General features: G+C 65.1%; 1 protein-coding gene across 1 annotated transcript in view; it reads left to right on the top strand.

Moving 5' to 3' along the window:
* The first annotated feature begins 566 nt into the window (after window positions 1-566).
* Megf6 (multiple EGF like domains 6) overlaps window positions 567-25171 on the top strand; it is an 81298-nt gene continuing 56693 nt past the window's right edge. The window contains exons 1-4 of the mRNA XM_070037174.1: window positions 567-853; window positions 5708-5842; window positions 9554-9663; window positions 16774-16878. Coding sequence (XP_069893275.1) covers window positions 735-853; window positions 5708-5842; window positions 9554-9663; window positions 16774-16878 — 469 coding nt within the window. The 5' untranslated portion in view covers window positions 567-734. The remainder of the gene's footprint in view (window positions 854-5707; window positions 5843-9553; window positions 9664-16773; window positions 16879-25171) is intronic.

The following is a 25171-nucleotide window of genomic DNA, read 5'->3' as shown; positions in this document are numbered from 1 at the left end:
GTCCAGACCCAGTGTCCAGCTCCGGGGCGGCCCGGCTGTCTCCCCAGGTGAGGTTTCAGGGGGGAGAGGAGGGCTTGACTCCGGCCCCACAGCCCCCGCAACGCCCAGGCCGCGTCTTAGAGCGTGCCCAGAAATGGGGATGAAAAGGTTGGGAGAGGAAGCTGTGGCCAGGGAGGGGGGAGTGCCAGGCCAGGGTGGGCGGAGTGTCCACGTGGTCCCATTGTCCCCCCACCTGCGACCTGGGAAGGCAGAGAGGCTGAAGTCTGCGTCGAGGGTGCCGGGTCTGGGGGAGCGGCGAGGAGAGCCGTCGCCCCCTCCCCGGTCCGGGTCACTCATCGGACCGGGATCCGGGGCTTGGGGTACGTGCGCGCGCGAGGCCGGAGGTGGGGCCGGGAGCATGGAGGAGGAGCAGGCCTGGAATCGGACCCCAGGCTGGGGTGGGGGGATTGGGCGGGGCCTGGGGCGAGGGGGCGGGCCGGGGGCGGGCCCGGCCTCTCCAGCGCCCTCTCTGCTCCCTGCCCACGGCGCCCGGGGAGTGTCGGGCGGGGAGGCCCAGGCGCGCGGGGCTCGGCGCGGCTCCTCCGGACGCGAGCTGGAAGCTGGATCGCCCGCACCTGCAGCCACCCAGGGCGCGGGGCATCCGGGCTCCACCCCGCGCGCCCTCCTGGGCCATGGCACAGGTGGAGACGGCGGCTCGGGGCCGCCGGTGAGGCGCGGAGGGCCCGGCGCGCGCCATGCCGGTCCCGCGCCACGCGAGGTCGGCGGGGCGCGCGGTGGCCCTGGTGCTGCTGCTGCTCCCCGCGGTGCCGGCGGCCGTCCCGCCGCGGCCGCGGGTCCTGCTGCAGCCCAGCATGTGAGTTTCGGGGGCCAGAGGCTCGGCCGCGCTCCCGGGACCCGGGCCGGCGCTCGCGGCTTTGTCCCTGGGACCCCAGGACCATGGTCTCGGCCTTAACGGGGGCGGGTGGTCACGACCCCAGGGTCTGTCGTGCGTGGGGTTCCCCGATGCGTCCTCTGCCCCTGGGGTGTGGGCTCGGGCCGACGCTGAACTTGGGGGACGAGGGCTCCGGGCCCCGCGGCGCAGGGTCAGCCGTGGGCCGGCTCGCCCCGTCGGAGAGGAAGCCGTCCGCTCCCACTTCCTCTCCGAGCGGCGTCCGAGTCTGGGGGCGCGGGTGTGTGTGCGGTGTGTCTGGGGGCGCGGGGGCGGAGTGTCGGGGTCTAGGGGCGTGGGAGTAGGAGTGTCGTGGGTCTGGGGGCGCGGGGGCAGGGTTCGGGGGCGGGGAGCAATGGATCTGAGGGCGCGGGGACGGTGCGTCCAGGGGTACGCGGGGGCAGGATGCCGTGGGTCTGGGGGCGCGGGCGTGAGGTGCGGTGGGTCTGGGGGCGTGGGGGCGGTGTGCCGGGGTTTGGGGTGCGGGGAGGGGTGCGGTGTGTCTGGGGGCGCGGGGGTGGGGTACCGTGGGTCTGGGGAGGTGGGGGTGGGGGCGGGGACGGTGCGTCCTGGGATGCGGGGGTGGGGTGCCTGGGTCTGGGGGCGCACAATGGCGGGGTGCGGGGGCGGGGAGCCATGGATCTGAGGGCGCGGGAACGGTGCGTCTTGGGGTACGCGGGGGTGGGGTGCCATGGGTCTGGGGGCGCGCAAGGGCGGGGTGCCGTGGGTCTGGGGGCGTGGGGGTGCGGCGCGGTGGGTCTGGGGGCGTGCGGCGGGGTGCTGTGGGTTTGGGGCGCAGGGGTGGGGTGCGGTGGGTTTGGGGGCGCGGGGGCGGGTGTCATCGGTCTTGGGGGCGCGGGGGAGGGCTGTCGTCGGTCTGGGGGCGCAGGAGTGGGTGCCGTAGGTCTGGGGGCGCGGAGGAGCGGGGCGCAGGGCTTGATTTGTGTTCCCCACGTGTGCTCCGGAGAGGAAGGCTCGGAGCAAGCAGGGATGGCGGGCGAGAGGGGAGGGGAGCCGCCGCGATGGATTCAATTTTGAAAGATTCCCCGACAGGCCCTCAGCGGTCCTCCCTGACGGCAGAGCGTCCAGGGTCGGGGTCGGAGAGATGAGCCGGCCGCGCCCGGGGCCTGCAGGCGGCGGGGAGGCGCGCACACCAGGCCCCTCTCCTTGGGGCACCGGGCCGGCACGGGGCTGCACGCAGCGGGAGCAGGCGGCTCCGCCCCGGCCCCTCCCTGAGCCCCCTCCCCGGGTCGCCTCCCTGCGTCTTGGTTTGCAAAGGGCCGGGGGCTTTCCACCCGGAGACCTGGGCCCCGTGCCGTCCCCGTGACTCGAGCGGACATTCCCCCGGGAAGCCGAGAGCGCACCCGGGCAGGATTAGCGGGGGCTGGTGGGCGGCTGTGGGCCAGCCTCCTGGGAAGCCAGGGCCAGGAGCCGATGGGTGTCTCTGCCCCATTGTGCTCCCGGTAACTGCAGCTCACCGCCCCTTCTGGGCCCCCTCCCGGGCCCCCTCCCGCCGTGGTCTCAGGTTTGAGTCCTGTGCCTCTGGGAGTCATCTGTGAGAGAGAGTCCTTCCCTCCCTCCTCCCTTCCCTCCCTCCCTCCTTCCTTCCCTCCCTCTTTCCTTCTTCCCTCCCTCCCTCCCTTCTTCCTTTTCTCCTTCCTTCTGGTCCTGGAGTTTAAACTCAGGGCATGGTCCCTTAGCTTAGCTTTTTTTCACCCAAGGCTGGCACTCTACCATTCGAGCCATAGCTCCACTTCCAGCTTTCTGGGGGTTAACTGGAGATCAAGTATCTCATGCACTTTTCCTGCCCTGGCTGACTTCAAATCTCCAGTCTCAGATCTCCGCCTCCTGAGTAGCTAGGATTACAGGCGTGAGCCACCAGTACAGACTACAGGTTTTGAGAGGTGTCAGTTAGCCTTTGCTTTCCTCATCCCAGAGGAGTATGGGAGGGGCTGGGAGCACAAAGGGCTGTGGAGTGTTTGGTGCTCACTGCGGCCTCCCTTCCTTTTGGAGGCAGGGGCTGGCAGGGGCAGCAGTTTTGCCTGAACTGTTAGTTAGCTTCAGACTCTGGCCCCCCACAGCTACACCTGGACATCATGGGTACCTGGGGCTCTGAGAGGTGCTGACGGTGCTATTCTAACTCCCACCCCGGACGCCCTGTGGGCCCTGGTGAACCTGCTTGAGCCACGTGACGGTGCTCCAGCATCCCAGGACAGCGCGATCTGCTGGCTTTTGCCTCTCCCTGACTGCTTCTCCCCTGGGGCTGGGAACAGCCACTGGCCAGGCCCGGGGAGGGGGGCGGGGGATTGGTGAAGATCCCTGCAGGCTTCCAGGCACGGGATCCTGCGTGCCAAGACAGTTGCCTACACACTGAAGCTAAGGGCTGGGCCGGGCTGGGCCGGACCAGCCAGGGGCAAGGGTTTTTCATGGAGCAGCACCTGTGCTTAGACTCAGCTCGCCTTAGCCCCTCCCACCCGGGGCAGGCTGTCTCTTCCAAGCTCAAGCCCTGCCCAGAGGAGGCCCCTACCCCGCCACTTCAGGATTTGCTTTGAGTGGCCAGATGTGCCCACAGGGGGATGCTGTACCTCTGAGAAGGGGGAGGAGGGGCTGGGCACGGTGCCCGGGGCTTGTCTCCTGCCTAGAGGAGGAACTGAGCGTTGTCAGGTCTGGGGGGAACTGGACTCCTCAATCCCAGAGCCTCACACTTCCCTGCATGCCAGCTGCCCCCAGGCTGGCCTGGCGTTGTCAGAGGTGAAGGAGGCGCTGTTGGGAGAGCCAGCTGCCCTCGGGAGTGGGGGAGGGGCAGCCTGGCCTGGCAGCCGCCTGGCCTGTCTGCCTACCCCGTGCCTCTACTTCTGTGTACAGCTGCCCAGGACACCTGCCCAGGCTCCCTGGGAGGTGTCCGTGGGTCGTCGAGTGAGTCCTGGAGCCCTCGGGCTGCTGTGGCTCTGAGTTCCTCTGCACGGATGTTCTGGGGTACATCATCTATAGAGGTGGGCTTCTTGGGCCCATAGCAGAGTGAAGGAGGAAGAGAATGGCCTGCGGGTGGGAGGTGAGCCTCTCCAGCATTGGGGAGGTCAGGAGCCGGGCCAGGCCCAGCCCAGGGAAGGCTGAGGGGAAGCTTGCCCTGGTCTAGCTAGCCCCAGACCCCTGGCCTGTCCTCTTAGGCTCAGCCTGGGGTTCTTAGCCTGTGACCGCCTTTGGGAAGCTGAGGGGGGGGGAGTGTCCAGAACCCCCTCTTCAGCCATCTGAGGGGACAGAGTTCTAGCAGCTCCCGGGGAAGGCTGTAACTGTGGAGCCTGTTGCCCTGGCTCGATGGCACCTTACGGACAGTTGTTGATGAACTTTCCGGCCTAAGCACAGAGGAAGTGCTCCTGGATAGGTCCTGCATCCCGGGGGCAGGGTGGGGGTGTCTGCAAGAAGCCTCACCTGGCCCAGGAAACCCCACAGCTGGTCACCCCCGTAGCGTGTGGGTTCCAGATGTTTATGGTGTCTCGTGGGTCCTCACCCTGTGGTCATCCTGGGCGAACTGGCCAGCCATGGCCCTGCGGTGGGAAGTTTGGAGATGGTGGGGGCGAGGGCCCGGCGGGGGTCTGGGCTGGGGTGTGTTTTTGGCAGCCCCTTGGGCCTGTCTGGGCCTGGCTGCACTCGGCTGCGTTGTCTGGACGGGGTGACGGTACCGTGGCCAGGCAGACACAGCTGGGTGCTCCTGTCATCTGTGGATGCTTTCATCCCCCGAGGGGTGGGCTTTCCACCCAGCAGAGCAAGAAAAGGAAGAAAAATAAAGTGTCAGGTTGCCAGAGCATCCGGCTGGGGGTGGCTGGCCGGGGGCCAGGGTCTCGGAGGCTGAGGCTGGGGTCCCAGCTCGTCCACTGGGGATGTGGACCGAGTCCAAGGATGCACTCCTTTTCCCCCGGAGCCCCTGGGAGCGGGACTGGAGCTGGGGCAGGCAGGAGGGGGAGGGCCCCCCTGCTCTGCTTCCCCAGGGAAGCAGAGGAGACTCTGCACCGGGATTTGCCAGGCTCCCTGTGGTACCCCATGGACTGGATGCACACTGGTCCACTGGGATGACACGCGTCCCCTGGTGCTGGAGACAGCGCAGAGCCTGGCCCTGCAGGCCCAGCCTCGTTCCATCTCCCCCGGGCTGGTTCCCCTCCGTGGGTCACCTCCTGTGAAGCCTTGTTCTCTCTCCCCAAACTTTGCATCCCGGGTCCTTTCCCCTCAGCCGGGCGCTTGGGCGAGCCTGAGTTCTGGAAGGCCTGGAATGTTCCTCCTGCTGGCCTATCCTCCCAGGGCCAGCAGCCTTTCCCCTCTGGGCCTGGGGGGGCTCTGGAAGGTCGCTGTAGCCCCTACGGTGCTCTGGGTTCTGTGTCCTGAGCTGGGGGCTTCTTCAAGGAGAATCACACTGAGCTTGGAGTGGGGTGGGCTGCAGTTTCATTTTCCGGTTTCTCAGTCCCCCGTGTGGGCCCCGGGGCTGAGAGGGAGAGCCTGAGCCCTGAACCGGTGGACTTGGCACACCCTGGGCATGGAAGGCCTGCAGAGTGCCTGCTGCCATGCCAGGTTCTGGGCGGTTGGGTGACAGCTCAGGCGGTGTGTCACCCCTGTGTGTGAGGTTCGGTGGCCCCCGCCCCCACTAACTCTGTTCCCTTGTTCTGGAACACAGGGTGGATGCTGGGCGGCACATGCATGGCATGGGTCTGGACCCGGGGGGGGGGATGTGGGGGTGACCGGGGCCTGCTGTTGGTGGTGAGGTGCTGACAGTCCCTGTCCTCCATGCAGGCCCCACGTGTGTGCTGAGCAGGAGCTGACCCTGGCAGGCCACCGCCAGCCCTGTGTGCAGGCCTTCATCCGCACGGTGCCTGTGTGGAAGCGGGGCTGTGGGCAGCAGGCGTGGTGCCTGGGCCAGGAGCGCAGGTATGTGGCAGGGACCCAGGACCAGAGGGGGTGGGCTCTGTGCTCAGCCTCCAGCAGCGGTGCCCGCCCCCTTCCCAGGGCCCAGGCCGCAGGTGTTGGGGCCCTGTCCTGGGCTCTGGGGGGACCCAGCCTCTTCCACCCCCAGGAGTGAGCCGGCGGGGAGGCCACCCCACAGGAGGCTCTGCTGCTCATCATAGAGCTTTTGGCAGGGAGAGGGCCTGGGGGAGGGGTTGTGCGGGGAGGGAGGGGCTTGCTGCCTGACCCTTAGGCCTGGTTCCCAAGCCTGCTGGAACCTTTTATTGCTCAATATCGAATTTCAACATCAGTCTTAAGGAGTGCCTTTGCATACCTCTTCTCCGTTTATAGACTTGGGGTTGTAGAATCTGTCTGGCTGTCGGGGGGGGGGGCTGGCTTCGGCCCCAGTTAGGTGGGAGATGTCTGCTCTGGGGGTCTGGGGAGGGAAGGCAGGAATGTGTCCCACGAGGGGTGCGGTGCTCTGCTTCTTTAGCCAGGACTCCAGCCTGTGAGGCTCTGGGAGATGGGGTGGGGGCGGGGCGCCCGTGTCAGCTCTCCCTGCACAGGGCGCTGCAGGGATGGTGGCTGAAGGGGCTGCTTCTGCACTGATGTCTGCTGCCCCGGTCACCCCTGTTCACCTGGGGACGGTGGTCCCTGCCCCCAGGGCCCTGCCCGTGTCGGGAGACGTGCACACGGAGGCGAGCTGTGTGTCTGGCTGATGCAGCTCAAGCCAGCGGCGCACAGCAGAGCCTCCTCCATCCCCAAGGAGCTCCCGGCCCCAGGCCTGGAGGGCCAGAGACAGGCGCTTCACGGTCTCCCAGCCTGCACACGCGGGTAGCTGTCATGCATCTACAAAGCCGACCGGTGGTCCTGTACGCCCCTCGGTCCCTGCCATAGCTTGAGCAATGCTGCTGTTTCTGGAAGCAGCCAGAAGCCACTGGGATCCAACGCTGGAGGTGTGGTGGGGGCCGCCTGGGGAAGCCTTTGAGGCTGGCCGGGATGGTTGTGTCCGGCACTGGGTGTGGCAGGGCCTCCGCCTCCGGGCTGGGTGTCTGGAGACACCTGCTGACCCAGAAGACGCCACTTCCTGGGCTCTGAGCCAGCACCACAGGGTTTCCAACATGGTGTGCCTTTGGTTCTGTGTCCGGATTTCCTGGCTTGTGTGTCTGTGTGTGTGTGTGTGTGCGCGCGCGCGCGCACGTGCGCGTGCATGGATACATGTCTGTGCAGTGCACTGCCCGGCTCAAGATGTCTGGGCTCTGTTACCAGTCCTCCCTCCCCAGCCCGTGGTGGTTCAAGCTCAGTTCTGAGGGAACTGGTTGAGTTCCAGGCTCAGGACAATCCACGAATGGGCAGCTGTCTGCTGTCTAGTCTGGAGGGCAGCCAAGACCCACCTGTGCTCTGCACCTGCCCATGTCCTCTCCCCTTCCCCCTCCCCTTCCCCCCCCATCCTCCCCATGTCCTCTCCCCTTCCCCCTCCCCTCCCCCCATCCTGCCCATGTCCTCTCCCCTTCCCCCTCCCCTCCCCCCGTCCTGCCCATGTCCCCTCCCCTCCTCCTCCCCCCTCCCCCCCCTCATCTGCACCCTGGGTGCAGCTGGGTCTTCTCACTGCACTGGGGCCCTCGGGCTGCAGCCTCCTGCCTGGCTTGCAGGAGCTGGCCCCCAGTGGGCACCCAAGGCTCAGTTTGGCTCCTGGTGATCAGAGTTCCCTGGACGGCTCTAGCTCTTGCTTTCCTCTCCCTCTCGTTTCTTCCGAGTGGCTGAGGGCTGAGCCAGGCCGAGCAAGTGTCTCCCAAGCACTGTCGAGATAGACATCTGTGCAGCGGCTGCCCAGGACCTGGAGTGGCCAGGTGCTGGGATCTTCTGCCCATTCTTCCTGTGAGCCCTCCCCCTCTGCCCAGTCCAGTGGCCAGCCCTCCTGGACATCGCCTCTCTCCTTCCAGCTGAATCATAGTCCCCAGGCCCCACCCAGTGTCCTGGGGCCTCATCTGTTTCCCTGGCTTCTGAGCAGATGCCCATGTTCACCTCAGTGTGAACTCTGCCAGGAGCAGGTTCTGGGCGGCACAGGGAGGTGGGTTCTGGGGAGATGCAGGGAAGGAGGGAGGGGGGCTCGAAGCAGGGAGCTGTGACTCCTGCGTGCGGTGCTGTGCGTCCACTGCGGGCAGCAGGGCTGGGACCTCCTGGTCACCTCCGCTCTCCAGGGTCTTCCTTCAGAGGCCGCCGGGGGAGGAGCCAGGAGGAGCCGCACGTAGCCGGCCCTAGCCACAGCCCGGGCAAGGGGAGAAATATTTATGATGAACAGGCCCAAACCTGCTGCGGGCCAAATATTGTTTGTGCCTTGGTCACTTTCTGTCCAGGCAAGCGGTTTCATGTCCTGCCAAGGGGGGATCTTGTATTTTGTATAAGACGCTCCCAACGTTTCCGTGTGGTGTGCATGCAGGAACACGCGTGTCCGGGAAGCTGAGCCTGGTTTGTTTGTCCAGCAGGCCACAAGGCTTCCGGGCACTGGCCCCAACAAGCAGAGGCCAGTTGTTACCTGGAGACAGCTGTGCCTGCCACCGGCCACTCCCGGGGCTCTAGGGCCCTTGACCCTGTGGCTGTTGGCTGGGCCCCTGGACACCTGAGAACAGCAATGGGACTGGAGGAGGGGGCTGGGGTCACTGTCATCCCCCCCCCCGCAACCCCGTCAGCTTTCTCTGTCTAACCTCTGTCTCTGTCTCTGAGTCTGTTTCTGTCTCTATTCCCGTCTGCTCCTCTCTCTGTGTAGCTGTCTCTCCATCCGGTCCTGTCTCTGTGGAGATCAAGGCCTCACAGCTTGGGGCCGGAGGATGCAGGTGTGTGGAGCGCTGAGCTCTGCATTTGTTTGCTGGACCTCGAGGCCAGAGTGCCCAGTCCAGCCTCGGCCAGGGCTGGCTCCTGCAGCTCCAGTGCCACCCACATTCTTCCGCCTTACAACGTGCCACCATCTCTGCCCACCGCCCCCTGCCTCCTGCCTTGTCCTCGTGTTCTTGGGAGGATGCCAGCTTCAGGGTCAGGCCCACCCTGACAAAGTGTGGCCTCAGCTAAGCACAGATTCAGCAGGCCTTAGATTCGTCAGGTGACTGGTGACCTTGGGGGAGAGATGAGCAGCAGAGTGGACGGGCGGATGGCCGTGTGTCTCACGGACTTGCTGGGGACAGGAGTCACCCCAGGATGGAGGGCACCTTGGCCAGGCTCTGGGCAGTTGAGATTTGCTCTCTGATGAGGCGTGTGTGTGTGTGTGTGTGCGCGCGCGCGTGCATGCACGCACGCAGGTGCCTGTGTGTGCATGCGTGTGCGTGTGTGGGACTCTGGCTTGCCTTGTGGATGGTCCACAACTCTCATTTCCTTGGGAACTGAGATCCTTCACCAGGTCTGGAGGGCACCGCCCTGGCCCACTGCCCAGTGCTGGACCCCTCAGGCCATGATTCTTGTGAAAGTCCTTCCCTGTTCTGGACTCGGCATGTGCACTCTGACCCCTGACCCTCCCGGACTGGCCTGTGCCGAGAGCCAGCTGAGAGCCAGGATGTCTCCCGCCCCAGCGTGGAGCTGAGCCTGCCACAGGGAGGTCAGGGGCCACACTCGGCCTGATCTCGGGGGAATGTGACAGCCCTGCGGTGCCGTGGGAGCAAGGCTGGCCCTGTGTGGTCAACACGTTTCTCTCCCTTCTTGTTCCAGAACCATCTACTACATGGGTTACAGGCAGGTGTACACCACAGAGGCCCGCACTGTGTTCAGGTGCTGCCCGGGGTGGAGCCAGCAGCCCGGCCAGGAGGGCTGTCTCTCAGGTGAGTGTCCCCCTCCCTCCCTCTTTCCCACCTTCCTTTCCATGCAGCGGGACACGTCCTGGTCTCAGACCTGTTCATGCTGCCCACAGAGCCTCCCGCTGGCCTCTGCCCACCAGCAGCAGTTGGAGTGGATGGGTAGAAGTGAGGCCTTGTGGAGTTCCAGCAGGGCCTGCTGCAGCCCGGGGAGGCAGAGCCTGGTTGTGCCTGCAGGGGTGGGAAGCCTGTGCTACATCACAGACGATCCCTGCTCAGAGAGGTGTGCTCACAAGTGTGGAACCTGGCTGCCCGGGCTGCTTAGGAAGGGGCCTGTGGACAGAGGGATGGGGGAGAGGTGGGCTGACAGGTGTGGGGACAGATGGGCTGACAGGTGTAGGTGAGGACAGGTGGGCTGACAGGTGTGAGGACAGGTGGGCTGACAGGTGTGAGGACAGGTGGGCTGACAGGTGTAGGTGAGGACAGGTGGGCTGACAGGTGTGAGGACAGGTGGGCTGACAGGTGTAGGTGAGGACAGGTGGGCTGACAGGTGTAGGTGAGGACAGGTGGGCTGACAGGTGTAGGTGAGGACAGGTGGGCTGACAGGTGTGAGGACAGGTAGGCTGACAAGTTTAAGGACAGGTGGGCTGACAGGTGTAGGTGAGGACAGGTGGGCTGACAGGTGTGGGGACAGGTGGGCTGACAGGTGTTGTGGGGACAGATGGGCTGACAGGTGTAGGTGAGGACAGGTGGGCTGACAGGTGTGAGGACAGATGGGCTGACAGGTGTGGGGACAGGTGGGCTGACAGGTTTAAGGACAGGTGGGCTGACAGGTGTAGGTGAGGACAGGTGGGCTGACAGGTGTAGGTGAGGACAGGTGGGCTGACAGGTGTGAGGACAGGTAGGCTGACAGGTTTAAGGACAGGTGGGCTGACAGGTGTAGGTGAGGACAGGTGGGCTGACAGGTATTGTGGGGACAGATGGGCTGACAGGTGTAGGTGAGGACAGATGGGCTGACAGGTGTAGGTGAGGACAGGTGGGCTGACAGGTGTGAGGACAGGTAGGCTGACAGGTTTAAGGACAGGTGGGCTGACAGGTGTAGGTGAGGACAGGTGGGCTGACAGGTGTAGGTGAGGACAGGTGGGCTGACAGGTGTGAGGACAGGTAGGCTGACAGGTTTAAGGACAGGTGGGCTGACAGGTGTAGGTGAGGACAGGTGGGCTGACAGGTGTAGGTGAGGACAGGTGGGCTGACAGGTGTGAGGACAGATGGGCTGACAGGTGTAGGTGAGGACAGGTGGGCTGACAGGTGTAGGTGAGGACAGGTGGGCTGACAGGTGTTGTGGGGACAGGTGGGCTGACAGGTGTGAGGACAGGTGGGCTGACAGGTGTGAGGACAGGTGGGCTGACAGGTGTGAGGACAGGTGGGCTGACAGGTGTAGGTGAGGACAGGTGGGCTGACAGGTGTAGGTGAGGACAGGTGGGCTGACAGGTGTAGGTGGGGACAGGTGGGCTGACAGGTGTAGGTGGGGACAGGTGGGCTGACAGGTGTGGGGACAGGTGGGTTGACAGGTTTAAGGACAGGTGGGCTGACAGGTGTAGGTGAGGACAGGTGGGCTGACAGGTGTTGCCTGAGTGAAATAGGCAGCAGTCCTGCGTCCCTACACTGAGGGTCCACAGTTCCTTGGTGTCCCTCCCTCTGGGGACAGGCAGTCGTCCTGAGGTGACCTGCAGTGGGAAAGGGAAGCGCGCAGGCCTGGTGGCAATGTTTGTCCAGGAGGGAAGTGAGTCATCTGGGCAGGAAGGGAGCAGAGGAAAGAGGGACGAGGAGGCCAGGTCGGGGTAACATGGGCGGGGTTCTGGCCGGGCCCCTGGGGGGGGTTGTGCCCACCCCCTCCGCCCCTTCCATCACACTACTTCTCTCCCCACGCACCCAGGCGTCCCCTGAGTCTCAGCTGCTGGCGTCTGAGAGGAACAAAGGCGTCTGTCTGGTGGGGAGGGGGGGAGACATCAAAGCCGAGGTTCCCTGGCTTCCTCTTTGGGCTAGCTCTTACAGGGGACAAGACAAAAAGGGGGCCTGGGGTTAGGAGAGGAAGTGGGGCCGCCAGCCCGCCCCCAGGGCTGCAGGGGGAGGACAGGGTCGTATGCAGACTGCAAGGGGAGGGGGTGGCCTGGGCTCCGTCCCAGGCAGAAGGGAGAGATGAGCAGGGCTGGAAAGAGACGTGCAGGGCAGCACTTAGGGCCTGGGCTGGGCTCTGGCAGCCCTCTCCTTCATCTGTGTCTGGGCGTGGCCATGCCAGGGCCAGGGTGGGCAGGCGGGCAGGGCTGGGACTGGACAGTCGGCAGCAGGCTGGCCCGTCCCCACGGGAGGCAGCGTGTGGGGATGGGGCCGTGGCAGGCGTGGGAATGCCAGCCTCTCTTCTGGCCTCGGCTCACGCCAAGCCTTTCCTGTCTGCACCAAGTTCTAGGCTGTCACCTGCATGTGGGATCTGCGGATCTTAGGAGAAGCCAGTGACCCAGTGGTGGCCTGACCGACGTAGTAATGAGATGGGAGTGTGGTGGGGCCTTGGCCTCTGGGCCAGCCCTGGGGACGGCACGTCCCACTATCTGAGGCCGCAGAGCCCCCAGCTGCAGCTGGGTGCCCTTAGTTGCTTGCCTCTGGGATTTCATCTTCAGTGCGGGTTCTCTGATTGATGCACCTTGCTCTTGTGTGTTTTAATAATCCCAGCAGTGCGTGCTGCTCGATCCTCTCCGCATTCCTGCTGTTTAACTCAGAGGTGAGCGGCTGGGGCGGGTGGCGGCAGGGCCCCGGCCTGTCCCGGTGGCCTCAGCCTCCTTCCCCTGCCTGTCCACCCCAGCGGCCCCAAGGATGGGATGTGTGGGGACGCGGCAGGGGCAGCACCTGCCCACAGGAAAATGTGGTCTGGCTAGGAGGTGGACTATAAGCAGTCCTTGTCCTGGGGTTAGACTTTGTGGGGTCACATAGCTGGGGAGGAGTGGGGAGGACAGCTAAGGAGGAGGATGTCCTGTGGGAGGACAGCTGAGGAGGAGGAGGACGGCTGCCGACCCGGGGGAGGGGTCACCCCATCCGTTGGTGGTGACCCAGAGACTCTGGCCGCCGTGTCCCAACTCCTGGGGCCTCCACCACGCGCCCCCTCACCTGACAGCTGGGGCTCGTGCCTGGCTGAGACAGGGGCCCCAGCCTGGGAGCAGAGGGACAGGATGAGGGGCCTGCACAAGGGAATTGCCTGGTGTTGAGCACGCACCTTCTTCCCCTCCCGCTCCTCCATCCCGTCTCTTCAGGCAGGCCCGCCCCGCCCCAGCCGTTGGAAACCTTTCTAGCTTCCTGTGACCTGGCACCTTGGGGGGGGGGCACCGTGGCGGTGAGGGCGGGCACTGAGCCCCACTGTGCAGGAATGACAGAGCAGAAAGCAAAGGCTCAGAGAATGGCAGGAAGCCGCTAATCGCATCCTGCTTTCTGTGCAGTTACAGCGTTGTGGCTGGGAGGTGTGTCGGGCTGATAGCCGGGGCAGGGTGTCAGGCTGATAGCCGGGGCTTCCTGAGATCCGAGAGCACGCACGGCCGTGACCTGGAGATTTGGGGTTCATCCGCGCCTGGCGGGGTGCTCTCTGTTCTTTGGTGTGCCAGTACTGGTGATGGAACTCAGGCCCCAGACACTGTCCCTTAGCTTTGTCTCTCCAGGCTAGCACTCTACTGCTTGAGCCATCCCTCTACTCCCAGCTTCATTTTTGGTAGTTAATTGGAAATGGAAGTCTCATGGACTTTCCTGCCTGGTTGGTTTTGTACGGTGACCCTCAGATCTCAGCCTCCTGAGTAGTTCAGGATTGCAGGTGAGAGTCACCAGCATCCGGCTGGGGTGTTTTCTGAATTCCATCCTCTCCCAAATCTGTCAGACAGCGCTGTCTCAGCCATAATCACTCCGAGTGTCCCCACGTGGACCCTTGTGTCCTGCCTGATGGGATGGACAAGCAGGGATGAGGCACCAGGGAGACTCTGCCTCTGCCCCCCTTTGTTTCTCCCACCCCCGGGCTCTGGGGTCAGCTCTGATGTGCGGGGTCCAGTGTGGGGCCATGGGTGGAGCGGTGGAGGCTGAGGGGGTGTCAGAAGCACACGGCTTCTGGTCGGCTCTGGCCCAGCCAGCGCTTCTCACAGCTGCGGGAAGCAGGTTTTGTTTCTGTAGGACGTTGGCAAAGCCTTTAACAGGCCAACAGGCCCTGTGGGCCCGGAGGCGACCGAGCACAGAGTATTCCAAACTGAAAATGCAGGCAGCGCCTTCCCCAAGACAAAGCAGCGGCAAAGTCGAAGCAGTAGCACAGGTGCGGAGAAGCACCGATGCCTCCTGGAGGGATGCCACAGCACAGGGCTTGGCGCTCTGGCCCAGGGCGAGGCCCAGCCCTGGGCCTGGGCACGGAGGGAGGCTACGGACCACAGTGGGGGTGAGGCCAGAGGAGCTGGCTGAGATGGAAGTCGGGGAAGGCTGTGGGTTCAGGGCTTTGGGGGCCTGAGGTGAGGGTCGGTAGGTGCCTGCCGGGCAGGGGGTCCTGGCAGGGGACAGAGGGTGCAGCGAGGTCAGCGGCGGAGCCTGGTAAGGGAGGAGGCCGCCGTGATGACCACAGCGGTCCTGCAGATCCACTCTGCCCTAGGCCCGAGCCTGGTGCCCAGCAGCCGAGGCACCAGGTCTCTGGAGGACTTCACTGGGGTCTAGGACATCTGGCCTGGTGGCCACTACCTCCTCTGCCCCCAGAGCAGGCTGCTTAAGGCTTGGCGTTGGGGGTGGAGGGCTGCAGGAAAGCCGTGGGCCGGGGCGCCCTCCTCCTTTCCTGCTCTGCTGTCTGCGTTTCCTTTCCGTCTGGCCATACATCAGCCCCACTCCCCAGCGTGGGAATCGGCCAGGCCACATCCCAGGCCCCAGCCTCCCTTCCTCCTGGTGACCCGGGGCACACAGGGGCCTGTTGTCCCTCTGTGACCCCCTCTCACTGTCACTGTCCCCTGCAGGCCTCCCATCCACGAAGCCAGGCTCAGATGGGCCCTGGACCCAGGTACAATTTACACACATGCTGCCTTGCACAGATGTGCACACGCCCACGTGCAGCCATCCCCACCCATGCACACGAGCTCACTTCGGATGCTCATGGCCACACACACCCACTCAACACATCTGCTGGGCACAGGCTCACACAATGCATGCCTGCACACCCGTGTGTGCTCACACGTTCACCTCACAGCCGCGGTGTGCTCACACCCAGAGTGACCCGTGCTCTCTCTCCTCCAGCCTCTTCCTTGAGAGGGGGGTCTTGTGAATTTTTTGCCTAGGCTAGTCTTGAACCCTGATCCCAACAATCTGGGCCTCCCAAGGACCTAGGATATAGGCGTGAGCCACTGCAAGCCTGGCCCGGCTTCTTTTATGATAGGACGGTGATGCTCACAGGCTCTGGGCCTCACAGCCTCTGGAGATGGCTGTTTTCCATATCACTCCTCAACCCTGGAGGACTTCCTGGTGCAGATCAGGGTGATGGTGGGTCTCCCTGGGCTCTGCTTTGCCCCTTGTCCCCAGGAGGCCCAACTGGGAGCACCCCCGTGCAGGGATTGGTCTGGAGGCAGAGGCTGAGTTTGCTGCGGGGTGATGGCTGCGGTGTCTGAGGGAGGCCCGTGGTGGTGGATAAGATTCTGGGAGGTCAGGAAGAACCATCTGCGAAGAACCTGGGTCCCCTGCCAGCACGGGTGTCCTCCTGACCTGACATCGAAGTGGGACAGTGTTGGGCACCAGCCCTGGCGCTGGCCACCCTTGCTCTGTGACCCAGGGCTGCACACCCGGCCCAGCGCTCGGGCTGGAGGGCAGCTCCCTGGCTGGCCTGGGCATGGGGGAGTTGTGTGCACAGCTGGCCACGTCCCCTGGCCTCCGCCGCTGGCCCCTGGGAACTCAGGGCTCCTTAGCTGACTGCCACGGCCCCCCTCTGCGGAGGCATCCCTCCCTGCTCCTGGCAGGAGTGCCACGGGGGCCGCAGGCTGGCCGAGCCCACACGCCCTGCAGGCTCCAGGATGGCCGGGGCAGCTGGGCACTGTTGAGAACCCCCACCCAGCGAGTGAGCCCCACAGGATGGGCTGCCCCGCCCCGCCCCGCCCTGCCCCCCCACCCCGCCCCGCCCCGCCCCGCCCCGCCCTCCGCATGTGTATGCTGGTCAGTCACGGGTGCTCCCGTCCCCTGCGAGGCGCTTGGCCACCTGGTCTGGACACCCCGGCTTGAGGGGACACTGAGGCGGGGGCTGCCTGCCAGGCCCCAGGGGACTGCAGTCTCCACTCTACCTCTGTGGCCTTGCTCAGCTCTCGGGAGCCTCAAGGCAGCAGGTGCAAACACGGCCCCAGGCTGGAGCCGTGAGAGAGGGCTGGGCAGGGGTCAGCCACGGAGGGGGGAGGAAGCCCTCCACCCCTTCCCTCCACCTCCCTCACTTCACCCCTCCCGTCCAGGTCTGAGGGGGAGCTACCTCTCTGGTTGGTTCAGCCATCAGGCTCTTGGGGGGAGCTTTAGCTGTCCCCCACTCCTCCTCCTCCACGGGCTGACCTCTCTCCTTCCTTGCACCACCACTCCCGGCTCTGCTCCCCCAGGAACTTCCTGGTGCTACGCACCTTGTGGAAGTGAATTCAGGTTCTTATCCAGGGATTCCATTTAACCTGCTGGCTGAGGCTGTAGCTGCGTCTAGGGCTGCGGGGGGAGGGGTGTCTCTCAGACTGGTGTTGGGGACCAGCAGCCTAACTGAGCCCCCCAAACCAGGAGACAAGCCTGTATCTGGACAGGGACTCTGGGAGGGGTCTCCAGGGGCTGTGTCTGGACTGGGACTCTGGGAGGGGTCTCCAGGGGCTGTGTCTGGACCGGGGACTCTGGGAGGGGTCTCCAGGGGCTGTGTCTGGACTGGGACTCTGGGAGGAGTCTCCAGGGGCTGTGTCTGGACCAGGAATTCTGGGAGGAGTCTCCAGGGGCTGTGTCTGGACCGGGGACTCTGGGAGGGGTCTCCAGGGGCTGTGTCTGGACCGGGGACTCTGGGAGGGGTCTCCAGGGCTGCGTCCTGGAGGTGGTTAGCACCAGCCCGCGTCTCCTCACGGTCTCATCTTCTCTCCACAGCCGAATGCACCGCTGGCTTCTGTTTCAATGGTGGCCACTGTGCGCCAGGCTCCGCTCAGCTGTGCCACTGTCCCGGAGGCTTCCAGGGGCCCCGCTGTCAGCACGGTGAGTGGAGGCCCTGGCTGGAGGCGGCCTGCCGGTGGAGCTGGGCACCGGGGAGGCAGGCTTTCCTGTGCTCAGCTGTATACTTCCCTCTGGATGGCCATCCTCCGGCCGCTCTCCCAGCTCCGTGTGGCCCATCGGGGCTTGGTGGGAGGAGGAGGTGACCTTCAGAGGCCCTCTGTGGTGGGTGGCGCTGCACCCCACAATCTCAGAGCCCACATGGTCCAAACACAACATTTGTGGGTGGGGACATGGCGCCCAGAGACAGGGCAGTGAGCGGCCGGGTGACAGGGGTCCCCATGCCATACTGCGTCCCCAGCCAGAGCGCTCACTGTCCCTAATGTTGAGGGGGGGGGCTGTCCGAGGGCCTCAGTGGACGGCCAGCCATAGACCTGCCCCGCACAGACCTGGAGGTCGAGCTGCAGCGTGATTGGGGAAAGGTAGGCAGGGTGAGTGGAGCGTGCCAGGGGAGAGAATGTGCAGACGGAGAGAAAACTCAAAAAGAGCTTCTGCCAGACTCCCCCTGCCAGCTGGGCGCCCTGGCTTACACCAGTAATCCTGCCTATTCAGGAGGCTGAGGTCAGGGGATCAGGTTCAAAACCAGCCCGGGCAGGAAAGTTCGTGAGACTCTCAGCTGCAGTTAGCCAGCAAAAGGCTGGAAGTGGAGCTGTGGCTCAAGTGGTAGTGCAAGCACCGACTGAAAAAGCTAAGGGACAGCGCCCAGGCCCCGGGTTCAAGCTCCAGTACCGGCATAAACAACTGATGTTATCCTAATTGCCTTGAGGCATGGGAAATGAGGCGCACTTCCTCTGGGGCGCTCCGAGAGTCCTGAGCCCCATCCACCACATGCAATATCTCTCCTCCTTCCTGCGGGTGGGTGCGCGGGGCCTGTCCTACCCCGGCCTCCACTGCCCCCTTTGTCAGGAGACGGGGCTCTGGGTTCCCTGAGCACTTGGCTAAGCTCGGGTATTGGGGAGACACCATGGTCCCATGGTCGGGGGGCCTTAGGTGGCTGTATGGCAGGCCTGTGTCTCCACCGAGCCCACCCAGGCTGTTTCCTGGGCCCTGGGTGTGGGATAGCTCTGCGTGCCGTTCCTGAGTTCCAGGTTCGAGGATCCCAGGCCTAACCGGGCCTCCTCCAAGACCCCCTGTGGCCACTCAGAGGTGGCCCCTCTGCCCCAGCAGAGTGCTGGGGGCCCTGATCCCCCTCCGCACTGCTGCCCGGCAGCTCCTCTGCCGCTTCTCAACTGCCCTACCCAGGACAGGGGGCCTTTGGCCGCCAGTAAGTACGGCAGGAACAAGCTGGAAGGGTTCACTTAGGGCTAGGCACCTGGAAAATGGGGTGTTCCCTGGGGCTCGGCATCTAGTCGGGGTATCCTGAGCCTCTTCACCAAGAAACTCTGTGCCTTTGGGGGGGTTCAGCCCCCCACGGGGGCCTGTCTGGGCTGGGCTGAGTGGCGTGGTGGGCTCAGGCTGGTGCTGTGGCTGGGGTGTGCTCACGGCTCCTGCCCCCCAGACTCTTGGCCCTGACTTGTGGGTCACAAACCCTACACCTGTGCTACAGGCTTAGCACCACAGCAGCAGGCCCGTTCCCCACAGGGAGAGGAGCAGAGGACTAGGAGCTGGAGGCCCTGCCCGGCCCCGAGCCAGATCTGTGTGCTTTGCCTCCTCCACTCTTCACTTTGTCTGCATTGGGAGGAGGAAGGCCCCACGGCCGCTGGCCATGGCTGCGTGGGGCCAGCTGGATGCCAATGAACCCTTGGCACCTCTTGGTGCTGGGCCACGCCCGGCTCAGGGTGGGTCCCACTGAGATCTGCTCTGGAAGTGGAGGTCCTGAATCAGGGCGGGGCCCCTGACCATGGCCGGCTTCTGATCGGCAAGAGCTGGGTGTGCAGCACTGGCTGAGCAGACAGGGATGTGCACAGGGGTGTGCAGGACTGGGCATTCAGTGCTAATCGTGCAGGGCTGGATGTGCAAATTGAAGTTACAGGGCTACAGGATGCAGAGTGAGGTATTCAGGGCTGGGCTATAGGGCTGGGCTGTTGGGCTGGACTAGGGCTGGGTGTACAGGGTTGTGAGAATAGGGCTGGGTGTGCCGGGCTGTGAGCGTAAGGGCTGGGTGTGCAGGCCTGTGCATGCATGTCTTTGTAGGGCTGAGTGTGCACGAGTAGGTGAATAGAGCTGGGTGTGTAGGGCTGGGTGTTCGGGTCTGTGCATGCATGTCGGTGTGCGTGGCTAGGTGTACAGGGCTGGGTGTGCAGGTCTGGGTGTGCAGGGTTCCATGGTATAGAACTGGGTGTGCAGGTCTGGGTGTGCAGGGTTCCCTGGTATAGAACTGGGTGTGCAGGTCTGGGTGTGCAGGGTTCCCAGGTGCATAGTGGGGAGTACAGGGCTGGGTGTGCAGAGCTGAGTGTGCAGGAGTAGGTGTGCAGGGCTGGGTGTGTAGGGCTGGGTGTGCAGGGGTAGGTGTGTATGGCTGGGTATGTAGGGCTGGGTGTACAGGGGTAGGTGTGCAGGGCTGTGCCTGCAGGGCTGGGTGTGCAGGGGTAGGTGTGCTGGGCTGGGTGTGCAGGGCTGTGTGCAGGGGTAGGTGTGCTGGGCTGGGTGTGCAGGGCTGTGTGTGCAGGGGTACGTGTGCTGGGCTGAGTGTGCAGGGGTAGGTGTGCTGGGCTGGGTGTGTAGCGGTAGGTGTGCTGGGCTGGGTGTGCATGGGGTAGGTGTGCTGGGCTGGGTGTGCGGGGTAGGTGTGCTGGGCTGGGTGTGCATGGGGTAGGTGTGCTGGGCTGGGTGTGCATGGGGTAGGTGTGCTGGGCTGGGTGTGCAGGGGTAGGTGTGCAGGGCTGTGCCTGCAGGGCTGGGTGTGCTGGGCTGGGTGTGCAGGGGTAGGTGTGCTGGGCTGGGTGTGCAGGGCTGTGTGCAGGGGTAGGTGTATTGGGCTGAGTGTGCAGGGGTAGGTGTGCAGGGCTGTGCCTGCAGGGCTGGGTGTGCTGGGCTGGGTGTGCAGGGGTAGGTGTGCAGGGCTGGGTGTGCAGGGGTAGGTGTGCAGGGCTGGGTGTGCTGGGCTGGGTGTGCAGGGGTAGGTGTGCAGGGCTGTGCGTGCAGGGCTGGGTGTGCAGGGCTGTGCGTGCAGGTCAGGTTCAGGCTAGGGCTGTCGTAGTGGAAATGTGCAGGGCCGGCCGGCATGAGTCCAGGCTGCAGGCCGCCCGCAGGGTCAGCCTGGCTCTGCCCTGCCCGGTGCTCTGCCTTTCCTGCTCACTGTCGCCTGCCCTCGGAGCCCGACTTGGTACTGCAGCCCTGGCTCCTTTGCCGGACCCCATGATCCTGGATATCTGTTCTGAAAATGGACGCCCTTGTTTTGGGCCCCCGACTTCTGTGGCTGTCATGTGTGGCGAGGGGCCCCAGGAGTCTGCCCTGCCCAGTCCTCCTCTCCTGCCTCCCTCCCGGCCCTGCCTCTACATCCCCAGTCAGGCTTAGCTGCCCTTCTCTCCCACGCTGCCCAGAAGCCTGTGTACTGCTGTACAAAGCAGGCCTGTGTGCGTTGTGGGGCCTGGCATGTCCCGGGTGCTGCTGGCGGACGAGCCCCCACACCCCTGGAGCAGATGGTGGGACAGTCCACAGCGGGCGGCATGCGGGCATGCGGGCAGAGGGAAACCCTCCCTCCCAGGTGGGGGGAGCAGGGGTGTGGCGTGAGGAGCTGGGGGGGCCTTGGGGGCTGTCTGGCCTGGCGGGTGCTTCTGCCCCCTCCCCAGTCTACCCAACAGGGCGTCTGCTGCCCTGTGCCCAGGCCCGCACTGGGCCTTGCTGGGTCCCGGCACTTTAGGTACCCCATTTCCTGAACAGGCAGCTGGTGGAGCCCGGCTGCCATGCCAGGAAACAGCCCGGGAACCAGGCAGGCCACTGTGGGAATGTGGGGTGGGGAGGTCAGTGCGGGTGAGGCTGTCCCCAGGAGACATTCACCCAGCATCCACTCGAGGTCCCTGGGGGCGGAGGAGAGCCAGTGCTGCCCGCTGGCCTCGGTGCTGCCCTGTGTTGCAGGGTGAGTCTGGCTGTCTCCCCAGGTCCAGACACTGCTCAGGGCTGCCGCTCTTGGCCGCCAGCCTCGGCCAGGCCTGGGGACTCTGGCTCTCCCGCAGTGGGAGTGGGGAGGGAGCAAGGACTGCCCAGGGAGGCGGGCTGGGCATGGCTGTGTCTTTTCACTGCCCCTCCATGGCTCAGGCCAGGGGACCCTGCCCTACTGGACCCGAGGCTGCCCACCCCCAGCACCCCTGAGTCTGCCGCAGCCACAGGGGCCCAGCCTGGACAGGTTTCTAGTGGCAGCTCAGCTCCGTTCTGTGGGTGTGGGCTCGGGCTGACCGGCCCGGTCCTGGCTGGTTCTGTTCTGTGGGTGTGGGCTTGGGCTGACCGGCCTGGTCCTGGCTGGTTCCGTTCTGTGGGTGTGGGCTCGGGCTGACCGGCCTGGTCCTGGCTGGTTCTGGTTCCTCACACGGTTCTCAGGGTTCATCATCTCCAGGCTCTCGTGCAGTCGGGTGTCCTGCTTAGGGCTAGAGCAGGCTCAAGGGGAGGGCCACCGGGCTGCTGGGTGTGCGGTAAGGTCCCAGCGCGCCTGGGAGGAGCCAGCATCCACGGGGAGGACTCGGCACATCTGGCCTCCCCAGAGGCCTTACTGCTTCAGGGCTGGCTGGGTTCAGCCTGCTGAGGATTCAGGCCCCTGAGAGCAGCCCAGGGTCTGTGCTGGCTGCTGGGGAGAGGACAGTGGGCTGGCACCTGCCCTCCTTCCCCGGGGCCCGCGCTCTGCTGTGGGGGCAGAGCTAGGGCAACCGTGGCATCTTTGACCCCTGATAAGGTCAGGGGCCTCACAAGGTGGCAGAGCCCCTGGGGAGCCTGCCAGCCAACACCTGCTGGTCAGGTGGCACCCTGGCTCAGCTGGGCCGTGACTGTGGCCGGCAGCTGGAGAGACGGCCGGGGTTGCAACCCCTCACCGGGCCGGCTGTGGGAACGGCACGGTGCCATGTCCTCCCCTAGAATCGCTTAATTACCGGCTTTGCCCTCCGCCACCCACAAAAGCGCCTCTGCCTCACTCTGGAGAGAGTGGTCCCCCAGCGGGCTCTGCGGTGCTCATGCAGGGCGGTGCGGCCTCTCTCAGGGCCAGCTTCAGCGTGGGGTGGCGTTGTATTGACATAATCACAGCAGAGACGCAGAAGCAGCTGCTCCCAGTGTGGAGGGACGGGGCATGGGATCTGCCCTCCTCGGGGCGCCAAGGTCCCAAGTAGCCGGCTCTGTTCAGAGCAGCAGGAGGCCTCCCGGCCTGGGGGGCCCTGCACCCACCCTGTTCTCTGGGTGGTCTGTCTAGACAGTTGTCCCCAAGCTGGCTGGTGAGAAGGCGCCGTGTCCTCCCCTGCCCTTCCTGACAGCATGGAGCCCAGAGGATGTCCAGACGCTGTGGACCACAGGGCAGTCCTGCAGCTTGCTGACCTCAGTGTGGACGGATGCTGGGCCCATTCCACGCGGGGACCCTGAGCCTCCGCCAGTGCTTGGGTTGCTGGGAATCTGTGGTGTCTGGTGTTTACCCCAGAGCGGGGCTGGAGGCCAGGGAGCCTGGACAGCAGAGGGGGCGTGGGCGGCCAGCTGCCCAGTGTTGGGGCGCTGACATTGGCCGTGCAGGCTGCAGGAGCTCCCGCAGGGAGGGTCTGGGGCTGAGGAGCCGCACGGGACCTCTGGCAGACCTTCTCTTGGCAACTGAAGCCAGGCCTCTGCCCATTTGCCAAGAAGCTGTGGTGCCTGGTATAACGGCTCCTCTGGCCAGACCGAGGGCCGAGCGCTTTCTATTCTGGGCAGAGGAGCACCTGGGCCAAGCAGGACGGAGAAAATGGGTATGGAGCCCGCGGGCGGCAGCCCAGACATGATTTGAGATGCCCCCCACTCGGGCTGCCCTCCCCTGCCCCTGGCGCTCAGGCCCATAGCCTCTGGGAGGCATGTGTGTTCACAGCCCCACGTGGTGTGGGGGAGTCCTGTCAGGAGGAGCTGAAGAACTGGTGGGTGGTGCCCCAGGCCCTTAGCATTGGGGCATCTGGACAGGGCAGGAGAGCAGTTGTCTCCCTGGCCGCCCCCCCTTGGCTCTGAGGCCACACTCCCTTGGCTCCGAGGCTCCGCCCCTTGGCTCTGAGGCCACACCCCTGGCTCTGAGGCCCCGCCCCTTGGCTCCAAGGCTCCGCCCCTTGGCTCTGAGGCCACACCCCTGGCTCTGAGGCTCCGCCCCTTGGCTCTGAGGCCCTGCCCCTTGGCTCTGAGGCCACACCCCTGGCTCTGAGGCCCTGCCCCTTGGCTCCAAGGCTCCGCCCCTTGGCTCTGAGGCCACACTCCCTTGGCTCCGAGGCTCCGCCCCTTGGCTCTGAGGCCACACCCCTGGTTCTAAGGCCCCGCCCCTTGGCTCCAAGGCTCCGCCCCTTGGCTCTGAGGCCACACTCCCTTGGCTCCGAGGCTCCGCCCCTTGGCTCTGAGGCCCTGCCCCTTGGCTCCGAGGCTCCGCCCCTTGGCTCCAAGGCTCCGCTCCTTGGCTTTGAGGCCACACTCCCTTGGCTCTGAGGCTCCGCCCCTTGGCTCTGAGGCCCTGCCCCTTGGCTCTGAAGCCACACCCCTGGCTCTGAGGCTCTGCCCCTTGGCTCCGAGGCTCCGCCCCTTGGCTCCGAGGCTCCGCTCCCTTGGCTCTGAGGCCACACCCCGGCTCTGAGGCCCCGCCCCTTGGCTCCGAGGCTCCGCCCCTTGGCTCCGAGGCTCCGCCCCTTGGCTCCGAGGCTCCGCTCCCTTGGCTCTGAGGCCACACCCCGGCTCTGAGGCCCCGCCCCTTGGCTCTGAGGCCACACTCCCTTGGCTCTGAGGCCCCGCCCCTTGGCCCCTTCCTGCAGCTCAGGCCCTGCCAGCCAGGTGCTTCCGAGCCTCCCAGCCTCCTGAGGGACTCAGCGGGTGTGGCAGTGGTGTGGAGGCTGGACAGGACACAGTTCCTTGGTGGGTCAGCCGGTCAAGGGCTGCCCTGTGAGGGCTGTTTATGATGCTGTCCATAGACAGGGGGCTCTGGCTGACCCTTCTAGCAAGAAGATGCTGGTTTTCTAGAAAATGCTCGGACTTCAGAGCAGCCTGGGAACTGCTCAGTGCCAGCAGAGGCTGAGGGGCTGGCCTGCGTCTCGTGTCCCTTCTGCCCGCATGATGGCCTCCCACAGCTGTAGCTGCACACGGAGGCCAACTGCGGCAATCTCCCGATGGCTGGTCCTCAGATTCCCGGGGTGTGGGCCTGTGCACCCCCTTCCTGACGGATGATTGATGAGCGCCCCGCAGGCGCGGCCGCTGCCAGCCGCATCCCCAGCGCGTGCGCTCCCTCTGGATCTCGGCATTCCAGAGCCGGCCTGCCCGCTGCGCCCTGCTGCGGCCCGCTGCGCCGGGCCTGCGTGGCACCGCCAGGACCCAGGCAGCGATAACAGGCCAGGCGTGGGGGAGGAGGCGGCGGCGAGTGTGGGTAGTCTCATAGAGGGTGCCCATCCAGTCCTGGGTCTGTAGGGGCTCTCACTGGAAAGGGAATCGCAGGGCCCAGGAACCTCTGAGCGGCCATCCACGCGGTCCTCCAGCAGTTGGCTCCGCCAGCCTCACCCCACCGTGCTGGGGTCGCTTTCCAGACTGAGGTCAGAGTGGACTAGGTGGCGTTTCCTGCATGGAGCAAGACGGGGCCCAGTGTCCTGTTTGCCCTGGCACAGTTCTGTTCTCTCAGTGGATGTGGTCACCCCACTCGGAGGAGGCCCTGCCCTCCTCAGAAACCAGTGTGCCAGGCCCTCAAGGCCTGGGGATAGGCTGCTGGCCACTCAGTGTAACTGGGCCCTGCAGAAGGTTCTGGGACATGCGGGGTGGGGGAGCCGAGCCCCACGGTGAAGCTGTCTGGGGTGTGGTGTGCAGTGCTGGTGGTGAGACCTCTCTCTGCTGGAGGAAATGGGAGGGCGGCGTTTGGCAGCAAACTGAAGGTGACAGCGGTCCCCTTCCCGCTCAGTGCTCGAGGACGCGTCCCGTCCACGCTGGATTCTCACAGGCGAGGAGGAGGGGGTCCGCCATCTTGGGGTCCTGGGCTGCTTCCCTGGGCCCCTTGGTGGTGGCTGAGAGGTGCACCTTGGGCAGACAGGGCTTCCTGGCTATTTCCGGTTGTGCCGACGGTTCCAGGAGGAACTGTCGCTGGCCAAGTAAGAGGGCCTGGTTTGGGCCAGTGTTCGGACCAAGCCACCGTCAGCCCTTCCCCCTTCCCCCGGAATCGGGTTCCCCT

Source organism: Dipodomys merriami, unplaced genomic scaffold, assembly GCF_024711535.1.
Source record: "Dipodomys merriami isolate MVZ:Mamm:240054 unplaced genomic scaffold, mDipMer1.0.p SCAF_28, whole genome shotgun sequence".
In the NCBI taxonomy this organism is placed as follows: Eukaryota; Metazoa; Chordata; class Mammalia; order Rodentia; family Heteromyidae; genus Dipodomys; species Dipodomys merriami.
Note: the sequence above shows the minus strand (reverse complement) of the source record. Positions and strands in the feature narration are given on the sequence as shown.